This window comes from Pelophylax lessonae, assembly GCF_965119305.1.
Source record: "Pelophylax lessonae genome assembly, chromosome: 3".
NCBI classification, from domain to species: Eukaryota; Metazoa; Chordata; class Amphibia; order Anura; family Ranidae; genus Pelophylax; species Pelophylax lessonae.
The window spans coordinates 39847540-39867595 of record NC_138770.1 but is presented as its reverse complement, the minus strand read 5'-3'; the positions used below and the strand labels follow the sequence as shown (position 1 = coordinate 39867595).

Sequence of the window (20056 nt, the reverse complement as noted above, 5' to 3'; positions counted from 1 at the left end):
ACGGCGTAACTTAGGAAACAGTGACCACAAGTCAATTCGTTTCAGTATAAATCATAGAAATATAAAGCACAAGGATAATACAAGGTCACTGAATTTCAAAAGAGCCAACTTCCCTAAACTGCACTCTTTGCTAGACAATATAAAATGGGATAGAACCCTGGGAACAAAGGACATGGGGGAAAAAGAGTGTGCTTTAAGAACATACTAAATAAAGGTATTGGCCAGTGCATTCCAACGGTGAATACGTTTAAAAAGAGCTAAAATAAACCCTGGGTGGCTAAACTCAAATATAAAAATGCATATTAAAACTAAAGAAAAGGCCTTCAAAAATACAAGGCTGAGGGGTTATTTGCAGCATTTTTAACATTACAAAGAGGGCAATAAGAAATGTAAGGGTGAAAGCAAGGCGTATAAAATAGAACATGAAAGGCACATAGCGGAAGAGAGTAAAAAAAAAAAACAGGAAATACTTTAAGTATATAGATATTTAGAAAGTGAGGCCAGAACACATTGGCCCCATAAAAGACGACAAAGGGAATCTGGCTAGAAAGGACAAAGAGAAGGCAACGGTGCTAAATAAATTCTTCTCCTCAGTCTTCACAAAAGAATAGGGGGGCTACATTAACCCAGCTTTTAACGTTAAAGTTAATAACACGTCACAGGAAGCACCCCCATGGTTAACAGAAGACAGACTCCGAACTAGACTTGAAAAACTTAACATAAATAAGTCTCTGAGACCAGATGGCTTACACCCGAGGGTCCTTAAAGAACTCAGTCAGGTGATAGCCAGACCATTGTTCCTAATTTTTATAGATAATCTACTGACGGGAATGGTGCCAGCTCATTGGAGAAAAGCCAACGTGGTACCAATATTTAAAAAAGGGCTGAGGTATATCCCGGGAAACTATAGGCCGGTCAGCCTAACATCAGTAGTCTGCAAGATATTGGAGGGGATGATAAGGGACTTTATACAAGACTTTAGTAGTAAAAGCAGTATTATTAGTAGTAATCAGCATGGATTCATGAAAAATCATTCTTGCCAGACCAATTTATTAACCTTCTATGAAGAAGTGAGTTGCCATCTAGATAAAGGAAGGCCTGTGGATGTGGTGTATCTGGACTTTGCAAAGGCATTTGATACAGTTCCACACAAACGCTTACTGTACAAACTAAGGTACGTAGGTATGGACCATACGGTGAGTACCTGGATTGAAAGCTGGCTTCAGGGGCAAGTCCAGAGGGTGGTGATAAATGGGGAGTTCTCGGATTGGTCGGGTGTGAAAAGTGGGGTCCCCCAGGGATCTGTCCTGGGACAAATCCTGTTTAATTTATTCATAAACGACCTAGAGGATGGGATATCTAGCACAATCTCTGTATTTGGGGACGATACTAAGCTAAGCAGGCCGATATGCAGGACGTGGAAACCTTACAAGCAGACCTGAACAAAATAATGGTGTGGGCAACTACATGGCAGATGAGGTTTAATGTGTAAAGTAATGCATTTGGGTGTCAGAAACACGAACATAAGATACTCGCTAGGAGGGGGAACCTCTGGGGGAATCTAAGATGGAAAAGAACCTGTGGGTCCTAGTAGATGACAAGCTCAGCAATGGCATGCAATGCCAAGCTGCTGCAAGCAAAGCCAACAGAATACTGCCATTTATAAAAAAAAAAAAAAAGGGATTCACTCCAGAAATAAAATGATAATTCTCCGACTCTACAAGACTCTGGTCTGGCCACATCTGGAGTATGCTGTCCAGTTCTGGGCACCGGTCCTCAGGAAGGATGTGCTGGAACTGGAGAGAGTCCAGAGAAGGGCAACAAAGATAATTAGGGGAATGGAGGACATCAGCTATAAGGAAAGACTACAAGCATTGAACTTATTCTCTCTGGAGAAGAGACGCTTGAGGGGGGATATGATATCAATGTACAGATACTGTACTGGTGACCCTAGCATAGGGAACAAACTTTTCAGAGAAAGGAACTTCAATAAGACACGGGGCCACTCATTAAAACTAGAAAAAAAATTACGTAAAGGGTTCTTTACTGTCAGAGCAGTAAGGATGTAGAATTCTCTTCCACAAGCAGTGGTATCAGCAGGGAGCATTGATAGTTTAAAAAATCTATTAGATGAGCACCTTAAAGACCTACAGGGGTATACAATGTACGGTTAACAACAAACACACACTTATCATTGGTTGAACTGGATGTACTGATGTCTTTTTTCAGCCTCACTAACTATGTAAATCATTGTTACTAAAAGACAGGAATTGTTCATTGCTCAAGGACCCCCTAGAGACCTTTGGAGGAACCCTGGCTGGGAAAGGCTGGACAAGGCAGTAATATATTTCTACCCCACTTGGTGGGAGTGGAGATGACCCATCTATAAGGATCAGGGTTTTTTTTCTTAGAGAATAGGTGCAGGAACTACCCCCCATTCTGAGTCACCCCTTGTCTCCACCCAATACCCACCTCTGAGCATTGTCCCTTGGTTCCACCCCCTACCCATCTCCCATGCACAACAAAATACCTTACCCAGCAACAAAAGATCCACCCCAGCAACATTAGACCCCCTCCAGTAGCAACAACCGCTCTCCCAGCAACCAGTATCAATAGATAAGCCAACAATAGACCTCTACCTCAACAGGAGATCCCTACCAACAACATAAGACCCCCCCCCAGCAACAAAAGATCCCCCAGCAGCAACAATAGACCCTCGCACAATATCAGATCCCTACCAGTGACAATAGATCCCCAAGCAGCCAGCATCAAGAGACCCTCCAACACACCCCACTCCCCTTGCTATTACATACATTCAGTGCTGGAGGTTCCGGAATTGCGTTCCACCACGTTCCTGCTGAAAAAAAGTCCTGATAAGGATTTACAGTACATACTTACTCTAATGCCCTGTACACACGTCGAAAATTGGCAGGGAATTTTCGGCCAACGACCGATCTGCCTATTTTCGGCTTGTTAGTATGATGCTTCCGACAACCAACTCCGACTTTTCGGCCGAAAAAAATCTGGTGTGCAGGCTATAAAATTTTTGTTGGCCGTCAACACAACGGCCGATTTTCGTGCAGTCAGTACAGATTTTGACAGGGAAAAATCTGATCAGCAAGTCTGGGCATGCTCAGTGAAGAAAAAACACAAAAAAAAACAAACCAACACATGATATCACTTCTGAAGTAGATTTTTGTTGGCCGAGAAAATTTGTGTGCAGTCTAGGCACATTCCAACCAACAAAACACCACTCTGGACAAAAGACAGACGATCGGTCGGCCGATAATCATTGCGTGTGTACGAGGCTTTAGATTGTAAGCTCTAACAAGCAGGACCCTCTGATTCCTACTGTTTTAAAGTGTATTGTATTTGTACTGTCTACCCTCAAGTTGTAAAGCGCTGCGTAAACTGTCGGCGCTATATAAATCCTATATAATAATAGTAGTACATACACAGCACAAGGCCGTGTTCACACTCAGGCTCGGTTCACACTATTGCGATGCGGGAAGGCTGCGAATTCGCAGCCTGTTCCCGCATCGCACACGCACCCCCGGCAGTTCACACTGCCATATGCGATCCGCTGGGGGTGTCAATGTAATCTTAACGACACCCCCAGTTTGATCGCATATCGCAGTGCGATCGTGCAGTTCGCACAGGATCGGATCGCACAAGTGTGAACCGCTGTGCGATCCGATCCTGATGCGGCAGCAAAAATGCCTCCTGTGCGTCTTTGCTGCGGGTGCGGTGCGAATTTAGCCATACAAACTGTATGGCTAAACTCGCACCGCACAGCTGATCGCATGTCATGTCGGAGCAGTGCGCTCCGACATGACATGCGAACCCGGCACACGCAGTAGTGTGAACCGGGGCTAAGAGACGTTTCTCAGGGCTGCAGTTCCTCTGAGCTCCACAAGGTGGGGATCTCACTTCTACTGAGAATGGGTGTCTCTATGGAATTCAAACAGGAAGTGATGTCAGCTACAAACAGGAAGTGATATTAGCTACAGACAGGAAGTTCTGGGTGAAAGGTGAGTGGGGAGGAAGTAGAGAGGAGACATTGCTGGAAGTGGCAGTAGATGAGGTAATAAGATCGTATTTTCTATTTACACCCAGTAACTCCCCGTCATGTCCGTCCTCTTCCTCCATAGTCACTGTGACGTCTTTTATCTCCAGCAGATGATGATACACACATATATAGTGTGGAAACCTAGATTAACCCCTTCAGGGACAGAACATTTCCCCATTTATGGGGCCAAAACATTCTCTTTATTTTGGAGATGTGTCACATTTTCCACCAATCACCTTCTCACCTCATCAGTCTATACTAATGGATTATACCAATTTTATTAGAGGAGGGATGGGGGAGTTTATTTAGGGGGTATTGGAATATGTATATTTATTTTATAACAGTCAAATAGAAAGAAATAGGGGAAAATAGCATTTGTAGTAAATGTCCTGAAAACAAATGTTTCTATAATGATCCCAGTCTCGGATATTCATCCTAAAATGTGATGAGTAAAGTCTCCGGAGTACACAGAGATCACAGGAATACGATGTGTCCTGGCAAAGCCAAATCTTTCCATTTAGAAGAGGTGAGACGCACCCAGGAGAAATAATTCTGTGTACAGAAACTTTACAGAGCTCCCCTCACAGCTCCTTCTCCCAATGTCCCTCCAACCAGAGTCAGAGAATCCTATGACATCAGACTGACCTCACTGCTCCTCCTCCCAATGTCCTCCAACCAGAGTCAGAGAATCCTATGACATCACACTGACCTCACAGCGCCTCCTCCCAATGTCCCTCCATCCAGAGTCAGAGAATCCTATGACATCACACTGACCTCACAGCTCCTCCCCCCAATGTCCCTCCATCCAGAGTCAGAGAATCCTATGACATCACACTGACCTCAGCTCCTCCTCCCAATGTCCCGCCAACCACTGTCAGAGAATCCTATGACATCACACTGACCTCACAGCTCCTCCCCCCAATGTCCCTCCATCCAGAGTCAGAGAATGCTATGACATCATACTGACCTCACAGCTCCTCTTGCCAATGTCTATCAATCCAGAGTCAGAGAATCCTATGACATCACACTGACCTCACAGCTCCTCCCCCTAATGTCCCTCCATCCAGAGTCAGAGAATCCTATGACATCACACTGACCTCACAGCTCCTCCTCCCAATGTCCCTCCAACCAGAGTCAGAGAATCCTATGACATCACACTGACCTCACAGCTCCTCCCCCCAATGTCCCTCCATCCAGAGTCAAAGAATCCTATGACATCACACTGACCTCACAGCTCCTCCTCCCAATGTCCCTCCATCCAGAGTCAGAGAATCCTATGACATCACACTGACCTCCCAGCTCCTCCTCCCAATGTCCCTCCAACCAGAATCAGAGAATCCTATAACATCACACTGACCTCACAGCTCCTCCCCCAATGTCCCTCCAACCAGAGTCAGAGAATCCTATGACATCACACTGACCTCACAGTTCCTCCTCCCAATGTCCCTCCAACCAGAGTCAGAGAATCCTATGACATCACACTGACCTCACTGCTCCTCCCCCAATGTCCCTCAATCCAGAGTCAGAGAATGCTATGACATCACACTGACCTCACAGCTCCTCCCCCAATGTCCCTCAATCCAGAGTCAGAGAATCCTATGACATCACACTGACCTCCCAGCTCCTACTCCCAATGTTCCTCCATCCAGAGTCAGCGAATCCTATGACATCACACTGACCTCACAGCTCCTCCTCCCAATGTCCCTCTATCCAGAGTCAGAGAATGCTATGACATCACACTGACCTCACAGCTCCTCCCCCAATGTCCCTCCAACCAGAGTCAGAGAATCCTATGACATCACACTGACCTCACAGCTCCTCCCCCCAATGTCCCTCCAACCAGAGTCAGAGAATCCTATGAAATCACACTGACCTCACAGCTCCTCCTCCCAATGTTCCTCTATATGTTTTTTTTTTCCTTTTTCTGATGGATATAGAATGTGGGTGGACTATTGATTCTGTGTTGTATGTAACAATGTCAGAATGCCTGCAACAAGCTTTTAATCTACGGGGGGGGGGGGGGGGCTCTGTCTGGGTAAATCATACCACTGTCTGAAGTGGGGCTTTATTAAACTAGAGACCTGAACGGTGAGGTGAGGAGAATTCTAGGAATGTAATTTGGTTTTACTATTTGTGTTCAAATCTAGACTTTTCCTCCTGTGAAGTCTGGAGATCATATGACCATCAAATTGCCTCCACCTCCCTCCCTGATAGAATAGAGAAATAGAAAGAAGATTCTAGAAGTCACCAGAAAGATCACTGAGCTGCGGACAAAACAGGTGAGCGGTTCTGGGAATTCTTGGACATTATCCAGTAACAGACAAGGGATGTGTCTGGATGGTGACTGTATCATTGTGTGTGTCAGGTTCCTATAAGGTGTCAGGATGTCACTGTCTATTTCTCCATGGAGGAGTGGGAGTATTTAGAAGGACACAAGGATCTCTACAAGGACGTCATGATGGAGAATCAGCCGCCCCTCACATCACCGGGTAAGAGGAGACTTTATTGTAAAGGAGAGAGCAGTACGGAGGCTCCACCTAGATCCCCCATCATCTGATAAACCCATAGAAACAATGTATTCAGTCAGTGTGTGTGTTTCCTACAGATCGATCCAGTAATGGGAACCCACCAGAGAGATGTCCCCGTCCTCTGTATTCCCGGGATTCCACACAGGAAGGTCACACCATCCCTCACCATCATCAGGTAGATGAGGAACAATCACTGATAATATCATTAGGATCTGTACATTATCTGTATTAATACAATGTGTATATTTTATATTCAGAGTGGAAACCTGAGAGAGTCTAAAGTTGAGGTTAAAGAAGAGATAAAAGAGGAGGAGGATGAGAATGGGGTGATGGAGGAGTCAGAGTTACTAAAACACAAAAATCTGTACCAGGACAGCATGATAGAATCATCCAGCTACAGAAACCCACCAGAGAGATGTCCCCGTCCTCTGTATTCCCGGGATTCCACACAGGAAGGTCACACCACCCCTCACCATCATCAGGTAGATGATTGACAATTATTGGTAGTTGTGATTTATACATGGCATGTTTGTTGCAATAAATGTTTTCTAATATCTTTCAGAGTAGAAACTTTGGGGATAATATTGTTAAAGAAGAGTATAAAGAGGAGGATGAGGAGTATGGAGGGATGAAATATTTTATGGAAGGACACAAGGATATGATGGAGCCACCTAATACCAGGAACCCACCAGAGAGATGTCCCCGTCCTCTGTATTCCCAGGATTCCACACATGAAGGTCAAACCATTCCTCACCATTACAAGGTTGGTGGGCTCGAGCATCTAGAACATGGACACGTGGAGAAGATGTGTGGGTTTTTTATGTGATGATACAATATAACAATTGATATTTTACAGATCTTATTGTCAATCCTTCTTTTGGTTTAGGGTGAACATCTGAATGATATAAAGGTTGAGGTTAAAGTAGAAGAAGAAATGTATGTGAGGGATGATCAGCAGTCTATGGAGGAGGATGGAATAACGGGGACATTTATAGAGGAGGACACTCCTACAGAGATCAGCACAGGTGGGTCATTAACACTAATTACAATTTACGACTCTTGGTTCCTCAAGCCAAACAGAAATGGGACTTTAAAGGCATACTCCTCCCCTGCACTATATACTCTATGTTGTACATTACATACTTCTGACCCCTGCACTATATACTCTATGTTGTACATTACATACTTCTGACCCCTGCACTATATACTCTATGTTGTACATTACATACTTCTGACCCCTGCACTATATACTCTATGTTGTACATTACATAATTTTGATACTGTATTGTCCTAATCCTTGTATTCCATTTAATAAGTTGTACGGTACTTAGGCTTTATTGCTTTTAGACCAATTTTCTAGCTGGACATTTTATATCTGATGATTTGAATGGAGGACAAACTTTTCTATGTTGATAATAATGTGATAACATCCTCAAACTTTGGAATCTTAAACAGAAAGTAATAATGAGGGAGGAGTCCATAACCCAATGATGGTGGTCTTCAGGATCAGTGGGGACACTCGTCCTATAATCTCCTCATCACTGTCACTCCTATAAAAGACAGCTCTCGTTGTTTCCTCACTCTCTGACTAAGGTCCATGAATAAAGAAATGAACTGGTAGGAGATCAGAGGACCCATTTACTAGTTACCTTGAGGGTAGAATTGTAAGATCCTCATAGACAAAGCTGCCTGATGTGGGCGGAGTCCTGGTGTAGGGGAACCAATCTGCTCATGTCTAGTAATAATCTTTTTATTTCTATTTTAGTACATGGACGGGAGATGAGGAAAACCTCAGAGGATTGTCTCACTTTGTCTCCAGACTGTAAAGTAGAAGATGAGGACATCACACAGTATAGTCCAGGAGAAAACCCAGCTACCTCAAATGTCCATCCGGCACCACACAGTGTAGATGGACCATCGTATTCCTCTTATCCTGAGGAACCTTCGACTGTGAGGGACGGTGCCGGACCATCGTATTCCTCTTATCCTGAGGAACCTCAGACTGTGAGGGACGATGCCACCCTTCCAGCAGATAGGAGGTTTTCCTGTACTGAGTGTGGGAAATTTTTCCATTTTAAATTCAATCTTGATGAGCATAAAAGATCTCACACAGAAGAGAAGCCACATCCCTGTCCTGAGTGCGGGAAATGTTTTTTAAAGAAGTCTCATCTGTCTACACATCAGAGATCTCACGCGGTGCAGAAGCCATTTTCCTGTCCTGAGTGCGGGAAATATTTTGTACTAAAAATTCAGCTTGTCACACATCAATTATCTCACATGGAAAAAAAGTCATATTCCTGTCCTGAGTGCGGGAAATGTTTTTCAGTGAAGTCTAACCTTCGCAGACATCAGAAACTGCACACAGGGGAGAAGCCTTATTCCTGTTCTGAGTGTGGGAAATGTTTTGCACAAAAATCAGAACTTGTGCAACATCAGCGATGTCACACCGGAGAAAAGCCGTATTCCTGTTCTGAGTGCGGGAAATGTTTTTTAGGACATTCCAGTCTTTACAAACATAAGAGATCTCACACGGGGGAAAAGCCATATTCCTGTCCTGAGTGTGGAAAATGTTTTTCACAAACATCCAATCTTTACAGACATCAGAAATCGCACATTGGGGAGAAGCCACTTTCCTGTCCTGAGTGAGGGAAAATTGTTCCTCAGTGAAGTCCTGTCTTCCTGTACATCAGGGATCCCACACAACCCTCAAGGTGTATTTGTGCCTTGAGTGTGGGAAATGTCTTCTATATGAATGTTGCTGGACATCACAGCTCTCATGTGGGGAAGAAGCACACCCTGATATACACCTCAGATATACTCCATGGCTGATCTTCTTCATGTAAGAAACACTTCATAAGGAGATCAGAGATCACCAAAGACATGGATGAAGTGTTGTACCGTGTTGGCCATTGATAGCAGTAGAAAAATAAAAATTGAGTCATTACCTCTGGGCTGGGTACATTTTGTGCTGTGAAGTCTTAGAGGTCCATTAAAAAATAAATAGATAGTTGAATGAAAGTGACATGCATTTGTGCAACCATGACGAATATTGGTCGTATTTTATTTCATACAGTAATTTCCTATGATCATTGGCTCCATCTTGCGTCTGTATTGCCGTGCCCGCAACACATCATATATTTTTGTCTGTATGTGGGAACTCTAACTCTGGGGGAACTTTAAGTGCTTGGGGGTAACTTGAGTGTTTTTTTTTTCTTCAATTAAAGTGTCATTAAACCCAGACTATGAAATACTCTCATCACATGCTATATAACAGAATGTTCTTACTCACAAAGCCACTAAAGCATTTGTTTTGTGTAGACTGAAATATACTACCCTCCCATCTTCTATGTGTGCCTACTGCAGGTTGAGATTGTGTAAACCAGGAGTCTCAAACTGCTTGCTCTCCAGTTGTTGCGGAACTACAAGTCCCATCATGCCTCTGCCTATGGGATTTATTATTTTTTTTGAAAATTTGTTTTTATTGAAATTTTGCACATATAAACAGACAATACAATGCCACGCAGGGCAACATTTACAACCAAAGACAACAGGTCAACAACCCCATCCCGACCCCCACCCACCCCCCCCCCTCCAGGCTCCACCCAGCACGTCCATGACAAAAACAAAGCTTCTAGCAGCAATAAAGATACCCCCCAAGTCTGCTCCATCTACCAAGGAGCAAGGTCATCAAACATAGAAATTAGCACAGTACAATACCCGTATTCAGCAACCCCATGCCGTATTCAAAAACCGGAGAGACTTCAACACATGCAGCTAGCACCCAATGAGTTGGAGAACATCATCAACTGGCATGACCACCCCCCCCCCGGGTAACCCCGAACAGGATCTCACAAAACCTCAAAGCTGAGCCACGGAGGTCGAGGCTGGGGAGTCTATCCATATTTTCCACACTTTATCAAACTTGCGAGGACATCCCCTACTGAGATACGTAGCCTTGTAGAGCGGAGTCACTTTATTAACTAAGCCCTTCCAAAAGAGGATCGTGGGAGCCAAGGGACTTTTCCAGTGTAAGAGCAGAGCCTTGCGAGCATAGAAAAGAAGTAGACTGACCAGAGTACGAACTGCCCTCGCGGGGGCCACGCCATCCACCAACCCCAAAAGACAGACCTCCACGGAGCAGGGGACCGGAATCTTAACCACCTCCACGATGCAATCCAAGACGGATGCCCAATAGTCCTTGACCACCGGGCACCCCCAGAAGATGTGGCTGAAGTCCGCCGGAGAATACGAACAACGCCAGCACTCCGCCGAGGCCGTCCGATAAATACGTGCCAACCTCGCCGGCGTGTAATAGATCCGATGTAGGAATTTAAAGTGAATAAGGCGGTCCCTTGCAGAAACCAGGTAAGCGAAGGGCGAACTCCACATATCATCCCAGTCATCACCATCCAGGTCAGGCACCTCCCCCACCCAGCGTTCCCGACACCTACGCACCGCCGGCGGAGTGGCAGCGAACAATTCCCTTTACAACTCCGAGAGGGGCTTCCGCATATCCGCCGCCTGTATCGCCACTTCAAGAGCTGAAGTTTTAATCACAACCCGGGGGGACCCAAACTGCGCCACAAATGCATGGCGGAGTTGAAGATAACGAAAAAAATATTTATTGGGTAGATCATAACGCACCTTCAAGGCATCAAAGGTGCACAACTCCCCACCAGAGACAACGTCCCCCAACAACTTAACCCCTTTGACGGCCCAGATGGCAGGATCAGAGATCGAAGCAAAATGAGGAAATTTGGGGTTCCACCACAATGGGGAGGCCGGGGATACACTAGTAACCCCTGGCTCCACCAGCATCAGCATATGGTCCCAGGCCTTGATGGTAGAGCGCATCGTCCCTTTCAGCTGAAATTTAGCCCTGGACCCCCGATGCAGCAAAAGCCGAAGACTCCTGTAGGAGCCCAAAACAGCCGCCTCCAGCACCGTGGCAGAATCCCTATCGTCCCCCATAAGCCAGCGCCGCGCCACCACTCCCTGCCCGGCCAGGAAATATTTATAAAGATCAGGCAAAGCCAGTCCCCCCTGACCCCAGGGCTCCTGTAACACTTGCATGCCAATTCTAGGAGGGGAGTTACCCCAAATAAAGGAACCTATCAGGCCATGAACGCGACGGAAGAACGACTGTGGAACCCACACCGGCGAGTTCCTAAGGAAATACAGAAAGACAGGGAGGAGTTTCATCTTTACCAAATTAATGCGCCCCAGAACCGACAAAGGTAAGTCGCGCCACACCTCCGCCCTGCGTTTAAAGACCTCCAGAAACGGGAGAAGATTCAGATTGAGATAGTCTGCCACTCTCGCCGACACCCTGACTCCCAGGTATGTGAACTCAGTCACCCATTTCAAAGGCAACGCCCCATCCGCTGCAGCAACAGCACCAGGATCAATGGGAAGCATGGTGGATTTATCCCAATTAACCCTTAGGCCGGAAAAATTAGCAAAAGTGTCAAGGATATTGAAGACCGCCCGCAGGGAAACGTTAGGATCCTTCAAAAACAAAAGCATATCATCCGCATAGAGCGCCAGGCACTCTTTAATGGAGCCCACTTCCAGCGCCCCCACCTCTGGAGATGCACGCAACGCAATAGCCAGGGGTTCGATCATCAGGGAGAACAGAAAGGGCGAAAGAGGGCAGCCCTGCCTTGTCCCCCTACCCACCCCAAAAAAGGGAGATAGGGTGGAACCGATCTTCAACGCCATACGCGGGGAAGAATACAGGAGGGAAATCCATTTGCAAAATTTAGGACCAAACCCCATGCTCCGCAGCACCACCCCCATGTAGACCCAATCCACCGTGTCGAAGGCCTTGGCAATGTCCAGCGACACCACCACTCTAGTGCCAACAGAGGCATGCGACACCTGCAAATGTGTAAACAGGCATCTAAGGTTGGTGTCCGTGGACTTGCCCGGCATGAATCCGGTCTGATCAATGTCCACCAGGGAGGGCAGGACCACTTCCAGCCTAGTAGCCAAGACCTTCGTGAGTATCTTGAGATCCACATTGAGCAGGGCAATGGGGCGATAGGAGGAACACAGGGTGTGGTCCTTACCCGGCTTGGGCAGGAGAACAACACATGCCTCGAGCTTGGAGCCCGGCAGGGCCCCCTGATCGAAACACGCAGCATACAGAGCCTGGGAGCCAAGGAGTCCGAATACTGCCGATACCACTCCACCGGGAACCCATCAGGGCCCGGCGACTTATTGGGGGGGAAGGACGAGATGGCTTTCTCAATTTCCTTCAACGTTATGTCATTATCCAACCACGCACTGTCCTCGCCCTCCAAGACCGGAATCGGCAATCCAGATAAAAGGCGCTCCAACTCCCCCAGGTCGTATGCAGGCAGAGGTGAATAAGTGTCAGAGTAGTAATCCATAAAGACCCGGGAGATCTCCCCCGGGTCCCTAACCAGTTCCCCCGAACCAGACCTGATACATGGAACACTTACCGAAGCCCTCTGGTCTGCCACCAAAAAAGCCAACAGCTTACCATTTTTGTCCCCCTTCTCAAAAAGGGACTCCGCTCTATGTTTAAGAATGGCATGCGCAAAATCAGTATCCAATAAAGCCAAACGCCTTCTGGCCTCCTCCAGGGCCTCATAGGCCGCCGGTCCTGGAGAAGCCGAGTATTCCTCCTCCAACCTACGGACCTCCAGCAGAACAGCCTCTCTATCAGCGTTAGCCTCCCTACGGGACGCCTTAAACGCAGAGATGTAATGACCCCGCATGACCGCCTTGAAAGCATCCCACAGGACCACCCCAGCCGTGGACGAGGCATGATCATCCCAATATGCAGGCATTTGGGGCTCCACCTGCTGCATCACCTTTTCAGTCTGCAGCCACCCCGGCGATAGGCGCCAAGCACCCCTGGTCCCACCAGCCCCCACCCGCAGAGTCAGTAGCAGTGGGTTGTGATCTGAGAGACCCCCCGCCAAATAGGTGGCATCCTGGACCAAGGGAAGACAAGACTCATTAGCAAAAGCCAGATCTATTCTGGACGCCGTTCTGTGCACCCCAGACCAGCAGGAGTAGCCACGCACCCCAGGATTTTTCCAGTGCCACAGCTCTGTAAGCTGAGCTGCGGAAGACCAGGACACAAGTTCAGGGGAAGACAGTCTACCCAGGTTAGAGGAGTCCAGCCCGCCGTCCAGAACAGCATTGAAATCCCCCGCCATGATAAGAGGAAGGTGCATATAAGGGGCCAGGGTCACCAGGAGATCCACCAGAACTTGGGAGTGGAACGGGGGAGGTAAGTAAACACTCACCAGAACCACCTGCCGGTGAAATAACTCCAGGAGAACAATAACATACCGTCCGCCAGGATCCGTAATCACCTTTTGAATCGAGCAGGGTGCATTCCTACCAAGCAAAATGGACACCCCACGGGCATACGTGGAGTACGTGGCGTTGAAGATCCTCTGAATCCAAGGCCTCTTCAAGGCAAGCACCCTGCTGCCATCCAAATGCGTCTCCTGGAGGAGGATAACATGAGGTTGTACAGTTTTAATATACCAAAATATAGCCGTGCGTTTCACCTTGTCATTGAGACCTCGCACATTCCATGACATAATCTTAAGTAGCTCAGCCATAGAACAGCAGAGGGGTACATAGCAGGAGGGAGCCAGAGGACCAAGCACAGCCCGAGGACCAACCCGATCCTCCAGCTCCATTCAGACATGCAGCAATACATATACATAAGAAAAATAGACAATGACCACCGGATGGAGCCTGGAGCCTAAAACAACAACATCCCTGCTGTGATACCCAAACCTGAAACAAGAAAAAGTGCAACAGGGTATCCAGCCTATTCCCAAAACCCAGCAAAAAATTTAAAGGCATGGCTGCAACATAGAACCGCAGCCGGCGTTACTCGTGTCCGCCAGAGGTAGCCCCAAAAAAAGGGAGCTGTCAGATCGTCAGTCTCAAAAAAGGGGAAAGAAAAAGGAAAAAACAAAAATCGTAAAAAGCAAGAAAAATAAGCTGAAAAAAGAAAAGTCAAGTTCAACGACGTGTAGCACACAGAGCTCCAATAAACTGTAGTTTACTCCACAACCCCAGGGACAGAAGCAAGGATCCAATCCAGGGCAATCCAGGAAGCTTCATGGCAGGATCATCAATGCAGGTACTGTAGATGCCCCCCCATCAGCCATGGAGGAGCCAGAGTGCGTGAAGACAGGAGCCTCAAATAGGGGGCATAGAGAAGCAGGGCCCCAAGAGTCCCATACCATCCTGGAGAGCGGGTGCACAATAGGAGATTAAATAGATTCCAACCAGTCCGCAGCCTCCCCAGCCGAATTGAAGAACAGGACAGTTCCCTTGTAATCCACACGCAGGCGGCTCGGGTACATCATGCCATACTTCAGGCCCTTGGTCCTCAGGATTTTACGCACTTCAGTAAACGATCTGCGCTTCTTCTGCGTTTCCACAGAGAAATCAGGAAATAGCATTATCTTACTGTTCTCAAACAGCAACTCCTCCTGTTTCCTGGCCTCAGAGAGAATGCGGTCTCTGTCACGGAAGTTCAAAAAACGGACCAAAAAGGGGCGGGGGGGGGGGGCCCCGGGCGGCCTGGGTCCAGTGGGAACCCTATGGGCCCTTTCCACCACGTAGGTCGGGGGAGGGGGAGGCAACTTGAGTAGATCACAAAAGAATTTCTCAGCAAACAGTGTAGAATTAGATCCCTCAGCCTTCTCCGGCAAGCCGACCACCCTGATTTTGTTGCGACGCTGCCGATTCTCAGCATCCTACATTTTGTCTGCCATAGCATTCACCTGGGCCTGCAAAGCAATGAGTTGTGCCGAATGGGAAGCGGTGACATCCTCCACCTCAGATACACGGCCTTCAGCCTCTGTCAGGCGCCCCCTGAATTTATCCAAATCATGGCGGATCAGGGTGCATTCAGAGGCCAGGTGATCAATCCGGAGCATTAGGGCAGTTTTAGAAGCGTCTATAGCCGCCAGGATGGGAGCGGTGATATCCCCCCCTCCAGGTGACCCCCCAGTCTGTCCAGCGGTCCCCCTCGATGACCCCTCGGTACCTGTGTCCAGCGGATGTTCCAGAGGAGGGTTCCCGGCCCCCGCAGACATCGTCCCCGACTGTGAGGAGGCTCGGGTGCCTGTGGCCGCAGATGGAGAAGAGGAGGCCTGCACTTTCAAGATGGTGGCGGCTGCTTTCACGCCTCGCGGCGGGACCGATCGTTGAGGCCGCGGGGTCGGTGTAGAAACCCCGGATTTTCTCCCCGGCATTCGTGCCCCACCTGTGCCCGATGCGGAGTAGGGCAAAACTGCCGTGATCCAAGGCACAGGGGCCGTGGATGGAGCCGGATAAGGTCAGGATTATGAGGAGCTTTGAGAAGACACGTCCGGCGCCGTCTACATCCCCGCCACGCCCTATGGGATTTATTATTATTATTATTTCTATGTCAAATGCAGATGCTGGATCTAATGCATGGAAATTCCCCTCTCTGAGATTTCCACCCATTCTTCCCCAAACAGCACCCAACACAGAAAGCCCCGCTATGTATATACTATTTACAGTCAGGTCCATAAGTATTGGGACATCGACACACAATTCTAATCTTTTTGGCTCTATACACCACCACAATGGATTTGAAATGAAATAAATAAGATGTGCTTTAACTGCAGACTTTCAGCTTCAATCTGAGGTTATTTACACCCAAATCAGGTGAAAGGTGTAGGAATTACAACAGTTGGTATATGTGCTTCCCACTTTTTAAGGGACCAAAAGTAATGGGACAATGGGCCCGGATCTTGGCTTCCTTCAATGGGGAGTTGATCACAAGTTGGCCTTGAGTACTGTCAAGGGTGGGTTTTGGTTTTGGCAAATTTCTTCTGAAGGCTGTTGGCCGCCTGTTCCCTGGTGCGTGACTTCTTCCAGGGGGTGCGACACTTGGTGCTTCCGGTGCAACCTCCGTCACCCACTGGGGACCTTTATTTGGTGCAGTCGGTTCTTTTAGACTCTCTGTATGTGAGTATTCAAGGGTATCCCCTGCCTACCTTATTACAGAAGGTGGCCTTCTTGGTGGCTGTCACTCTGCGTGCAGGTGTCGGCACTGGCGACATTGTCCTTTCGTTCTCCCTATATGTTGATCATGGGGCCAAGTGGTACTTCAACCGGATCCGTCCTTCCCTCCGAAGGTGGTTTCTGGTGTTCATTTGCACGGGGACATTGTATTCCTATCTTGTTGTAACGCTTCTGCGTTTCTTATATGGTGTGGATTTTCAGCTGCAGAAATAGTTCCACGTCAGTAGTCATGTAGGAGATATGCTGAGATACCATTCCCAACCTCAATGACTCATCATGTGTGGAAGGTCTTATTTCAGCCAGTAAATACACACAATTAGCAAGCTGGTTCCTAGAATGACTTTATGTATGTGGTAACACAATGATGAAGGTTGAGGGATAGGTTGAGTGGAGGTGGTAGGTGATAGACACTTGAAGGTGAGACAGTAGCAGATGGATGCAGGAAGGTTTAGCAATGTTGTATGGTAGCAGATGACAGAATAGCAGGTGGACATACAAAAGAGATCAACCCAGTGCAGAAAAGTAGCAGTAGTCTCAAGAGCTAGCAATCTAGTTATGCAGATGTGATAAACAGTCTTTACTATGCAGAGCTAGATAGTGTAAGCTTAGTATAAGTTTATAGAGAATTCCCCTGCGGGGTACTTAGCACTATTAGCGATACAGCCGAAGGGTGTTTCAGGAGAGGCGGATGATCCAGTAGCGGGATACAGGGATCAGCGCAGCGAGGTTCCGTCAGCGAAGTAAGCTTGCAAGCATGGAAGCTTCAAGCAAGGTTAGCATCCAGGTAAAGGTGTTTGAACGAACACATGTGAGTGAGAACCGGCGCTTTAAATAGCCATCTAGTCCGGCGCTGGGTGATGACAGCTCCAGTCTTAAAGGTGTATGCGCACCTTTCCAAAAGTAAATGGTGGGGCGCATACATTTGTAGAAAGTGTAATTTAGGGTACCAAAGGTACCGGAACATTACAATACCCCCCCCTTAAGGCCTGCTCCTGAAGGCCTCTGGAGCTGGTTTGTCTGGGTATCTCGCATGAAAATTGCGGATTAATCTAGGGGCATGTATGTCAGAGGTGTTTAGCCAGGTGTCGTCTTGGGGCCCATAGTTCTTCCATCTAACCAAGTACTGAAGTCTTCTTCTGTAGATACGAGAATCCAGAATCTCTTTTATCTCGTATTCTTCTCCACCTTCAACTTGTACAGGAGGGGGAGGTGGAATATTAGGCCTTATTCCTTGGTCCGGAACATGGGGTTTTAGTAGCGACACATGGAAAATGGGATGGATTTTTAGGTCCATTGGCAATGTAAGCTGCACTGCAGCTTTTCCAATAAGTTTCTTGATTGGGAAAGGTCCCAAGAACAGAGGTCCAAGCTTTTTGCTAGGGATCTTCAGTCTCAAGTTTTTTGTTGAGAGCCAAACGAGGTCCCCGATAGTATACTGTGGAGAAGGTCTTCTACGAAGATCATAGTACTTCTTTTGTTGACTGTGAGCGTGTGCAATGGTAGTATTTAGTAAACCCAGAGAATCCTTTATTTGGGTAAGATAGTCTGAGGCTACTGGGTTATTTGAAGGAAGGATGCGTGGAGGGAGAATAGAGAGATGGAACCCATAGTTCAAGTAGAACGGACTCTGCTTGGTTGTACTGTGAGTTGCGTTGTTGTAGGCAAATTCTGCCAGGGGAAGAAGATCCAACCAATCATCCTGTTGGTAAGAAGTGTAACAACGTAAATACTGCTCGATGCATTGGTTGACTCTTTCAGTCTGTCCGTTGGTCTGCGGATGGTAAGGAGAAGTGAGCTTCCGCTCAATCCGTAGTATGTGACATAGTTCTTGCCAGAATTTAGAAATAAATTGGGATCCACGGTCAGACAAAAGAGTTTTTGGGATACCATGTAATCTGAAGACATGTTTCATCAGGAGTTCTGCCGTTTGTTTGGACGAAGGTAGTCTGCGAATAGCAATGAAATGTGCCATCTTTGTCAGATGGTCCACTGACACCAAGATGGTATTAAATCCTTTGGAAGGAGGCAATTCTACGATAAAGTCCAATGACAGAACCTCCCATGGAGTTTGGGGTATTGGTAGACTGCATAGTAGACCGGATGGTCTCGTAGTGTCAATTTTGGACCTGGCACAGACATTGCATGAAGAGACGAATTTTTGTATAGATGTTTTCATGTCAGGCCACCAGAATTGTCGAGAAATCAAATTGAAAGTCTTTGTCATACCCATATGTCCTGCCATAGGCACATCATGCGATAATTCCAAGATCTTGGTGCGTAGGGTAGGTGGTATGTAAAGTTTGTCGTTGTAGTAGAGGAAGCCTTCTGCATCAGTATTTAGTTGTGGTGGGGGTGAATCCAAACTTATACCATGCAGAACCTCTTCCTTTAAGGAACGGACAACTCCAATAATGCGTTTGTGAGGTATTATAGGAACGGAAGGGATTTCAAAGTAGTTTTCTTCAGTTAGTCGTGATAGTGCATCCGCCTTTTTGTTCTTATCTGCAGGTGTGTAGGTCACTAGGAAGTTAAACCTTAGAAAGAATAGTGACCATCGTACCTGTCGATGCGAGAGAGTTTTGCTAGTCTGAAGATATTGGAGGTTTTTATGGTCCGTGTATATAATTATTGGTAGTTGGGTGCCTTCGAGTAAATGTCGCCAATTCTCCAGAGCCAATTTTATAGCAAGCAGTTCCTTTTCACCCACGGGGTAATTTATCTCGGGACTGCTCAGGGATTTAGAAAAAAAAGCGACTGGATGAAGTGGTGAAGTGTGGGTAGGTCGTTGGGAGAGTATTGCTCCTACTGCCATGTTTGACGCATCTACCTCCAGAATGTATTGGAGGGATGGATCTGGATGGCGTAATATGGGAGCGGAAGTAAACCTTGTCTTTAACAAGTGGAAAGCCTTATTTGCTTCTTCTGACCATTTAAATGGTATTTTTATGCTAGTGAGCTGTGTGAGGGGTCTCACAATAGCAGAAAAGTTTTTTATGAACTTCCTGTAGAAATTTGAAAATCCCAGGAATCGCTGTAGCGCCTTGCGTGTAGTTGGTGTAGGCCAATCCTGAATGCAGGATATTTTACTCATGTCCATCTCGATTCCTGTTTTGGATATGATGTAGCCTAGAAAGAGTACCTCATCTTTATGGAACAAGCATTTCTTCAGCTTCACATAAAGATTATGTGCAAGCAATCTCGATAATACAAGTCTTACATGTCTTATGTGTTCAGACAGGGTCTGTGAATATATAAGTATATCGTCCAGATATACCACAACACAGACATCTAGTAAGCCTTTAAAAATATTGTTTATAAATCGTTGGAAAACTGCAGGGGCATTGCATAGGCCGAATGGCATCACAAGATATTCGAACAATCCGTATCTAGTTCTGAA

General features: G+C 46.9%; 2 protein-coding genes across 2 annotated transcripts in view; both read left to right on the top strand.

Annotated features, from left to right (window-relative positions):
• The window catches only part of LOC309550289 (uncharacterized protein), a 436279-nt gene that overhangs the window by 111297 nt on the left and 304926 nt on the right, over nt 1–20056 (top strand). The window lies entirely within an intron of this gene.
• LOC309550016 (uncharacterized protein) overlaps nt 1–20056 on the top strand; it is a gene marked incomplete at its 5' end in the record, with an annotated part of 165495 nt that overhangs the window by 88279 nt on the left and 57160 nt on the right. The window contains 3 exons of the mRNA XM_082250488.1: nt 7160–7360; nt 7484–7622; nt 8363–9242. Coding sequence (XP_082106614.1) covers nt 7160–7360; nt 7484–7622; nt 8363–9242 — 1220 coding nt within the window. The remainder of the gene's footprint in view (nt 1–7159; nt 7361–7483; nt 7623–8362; nt 9243–20056) is intronic.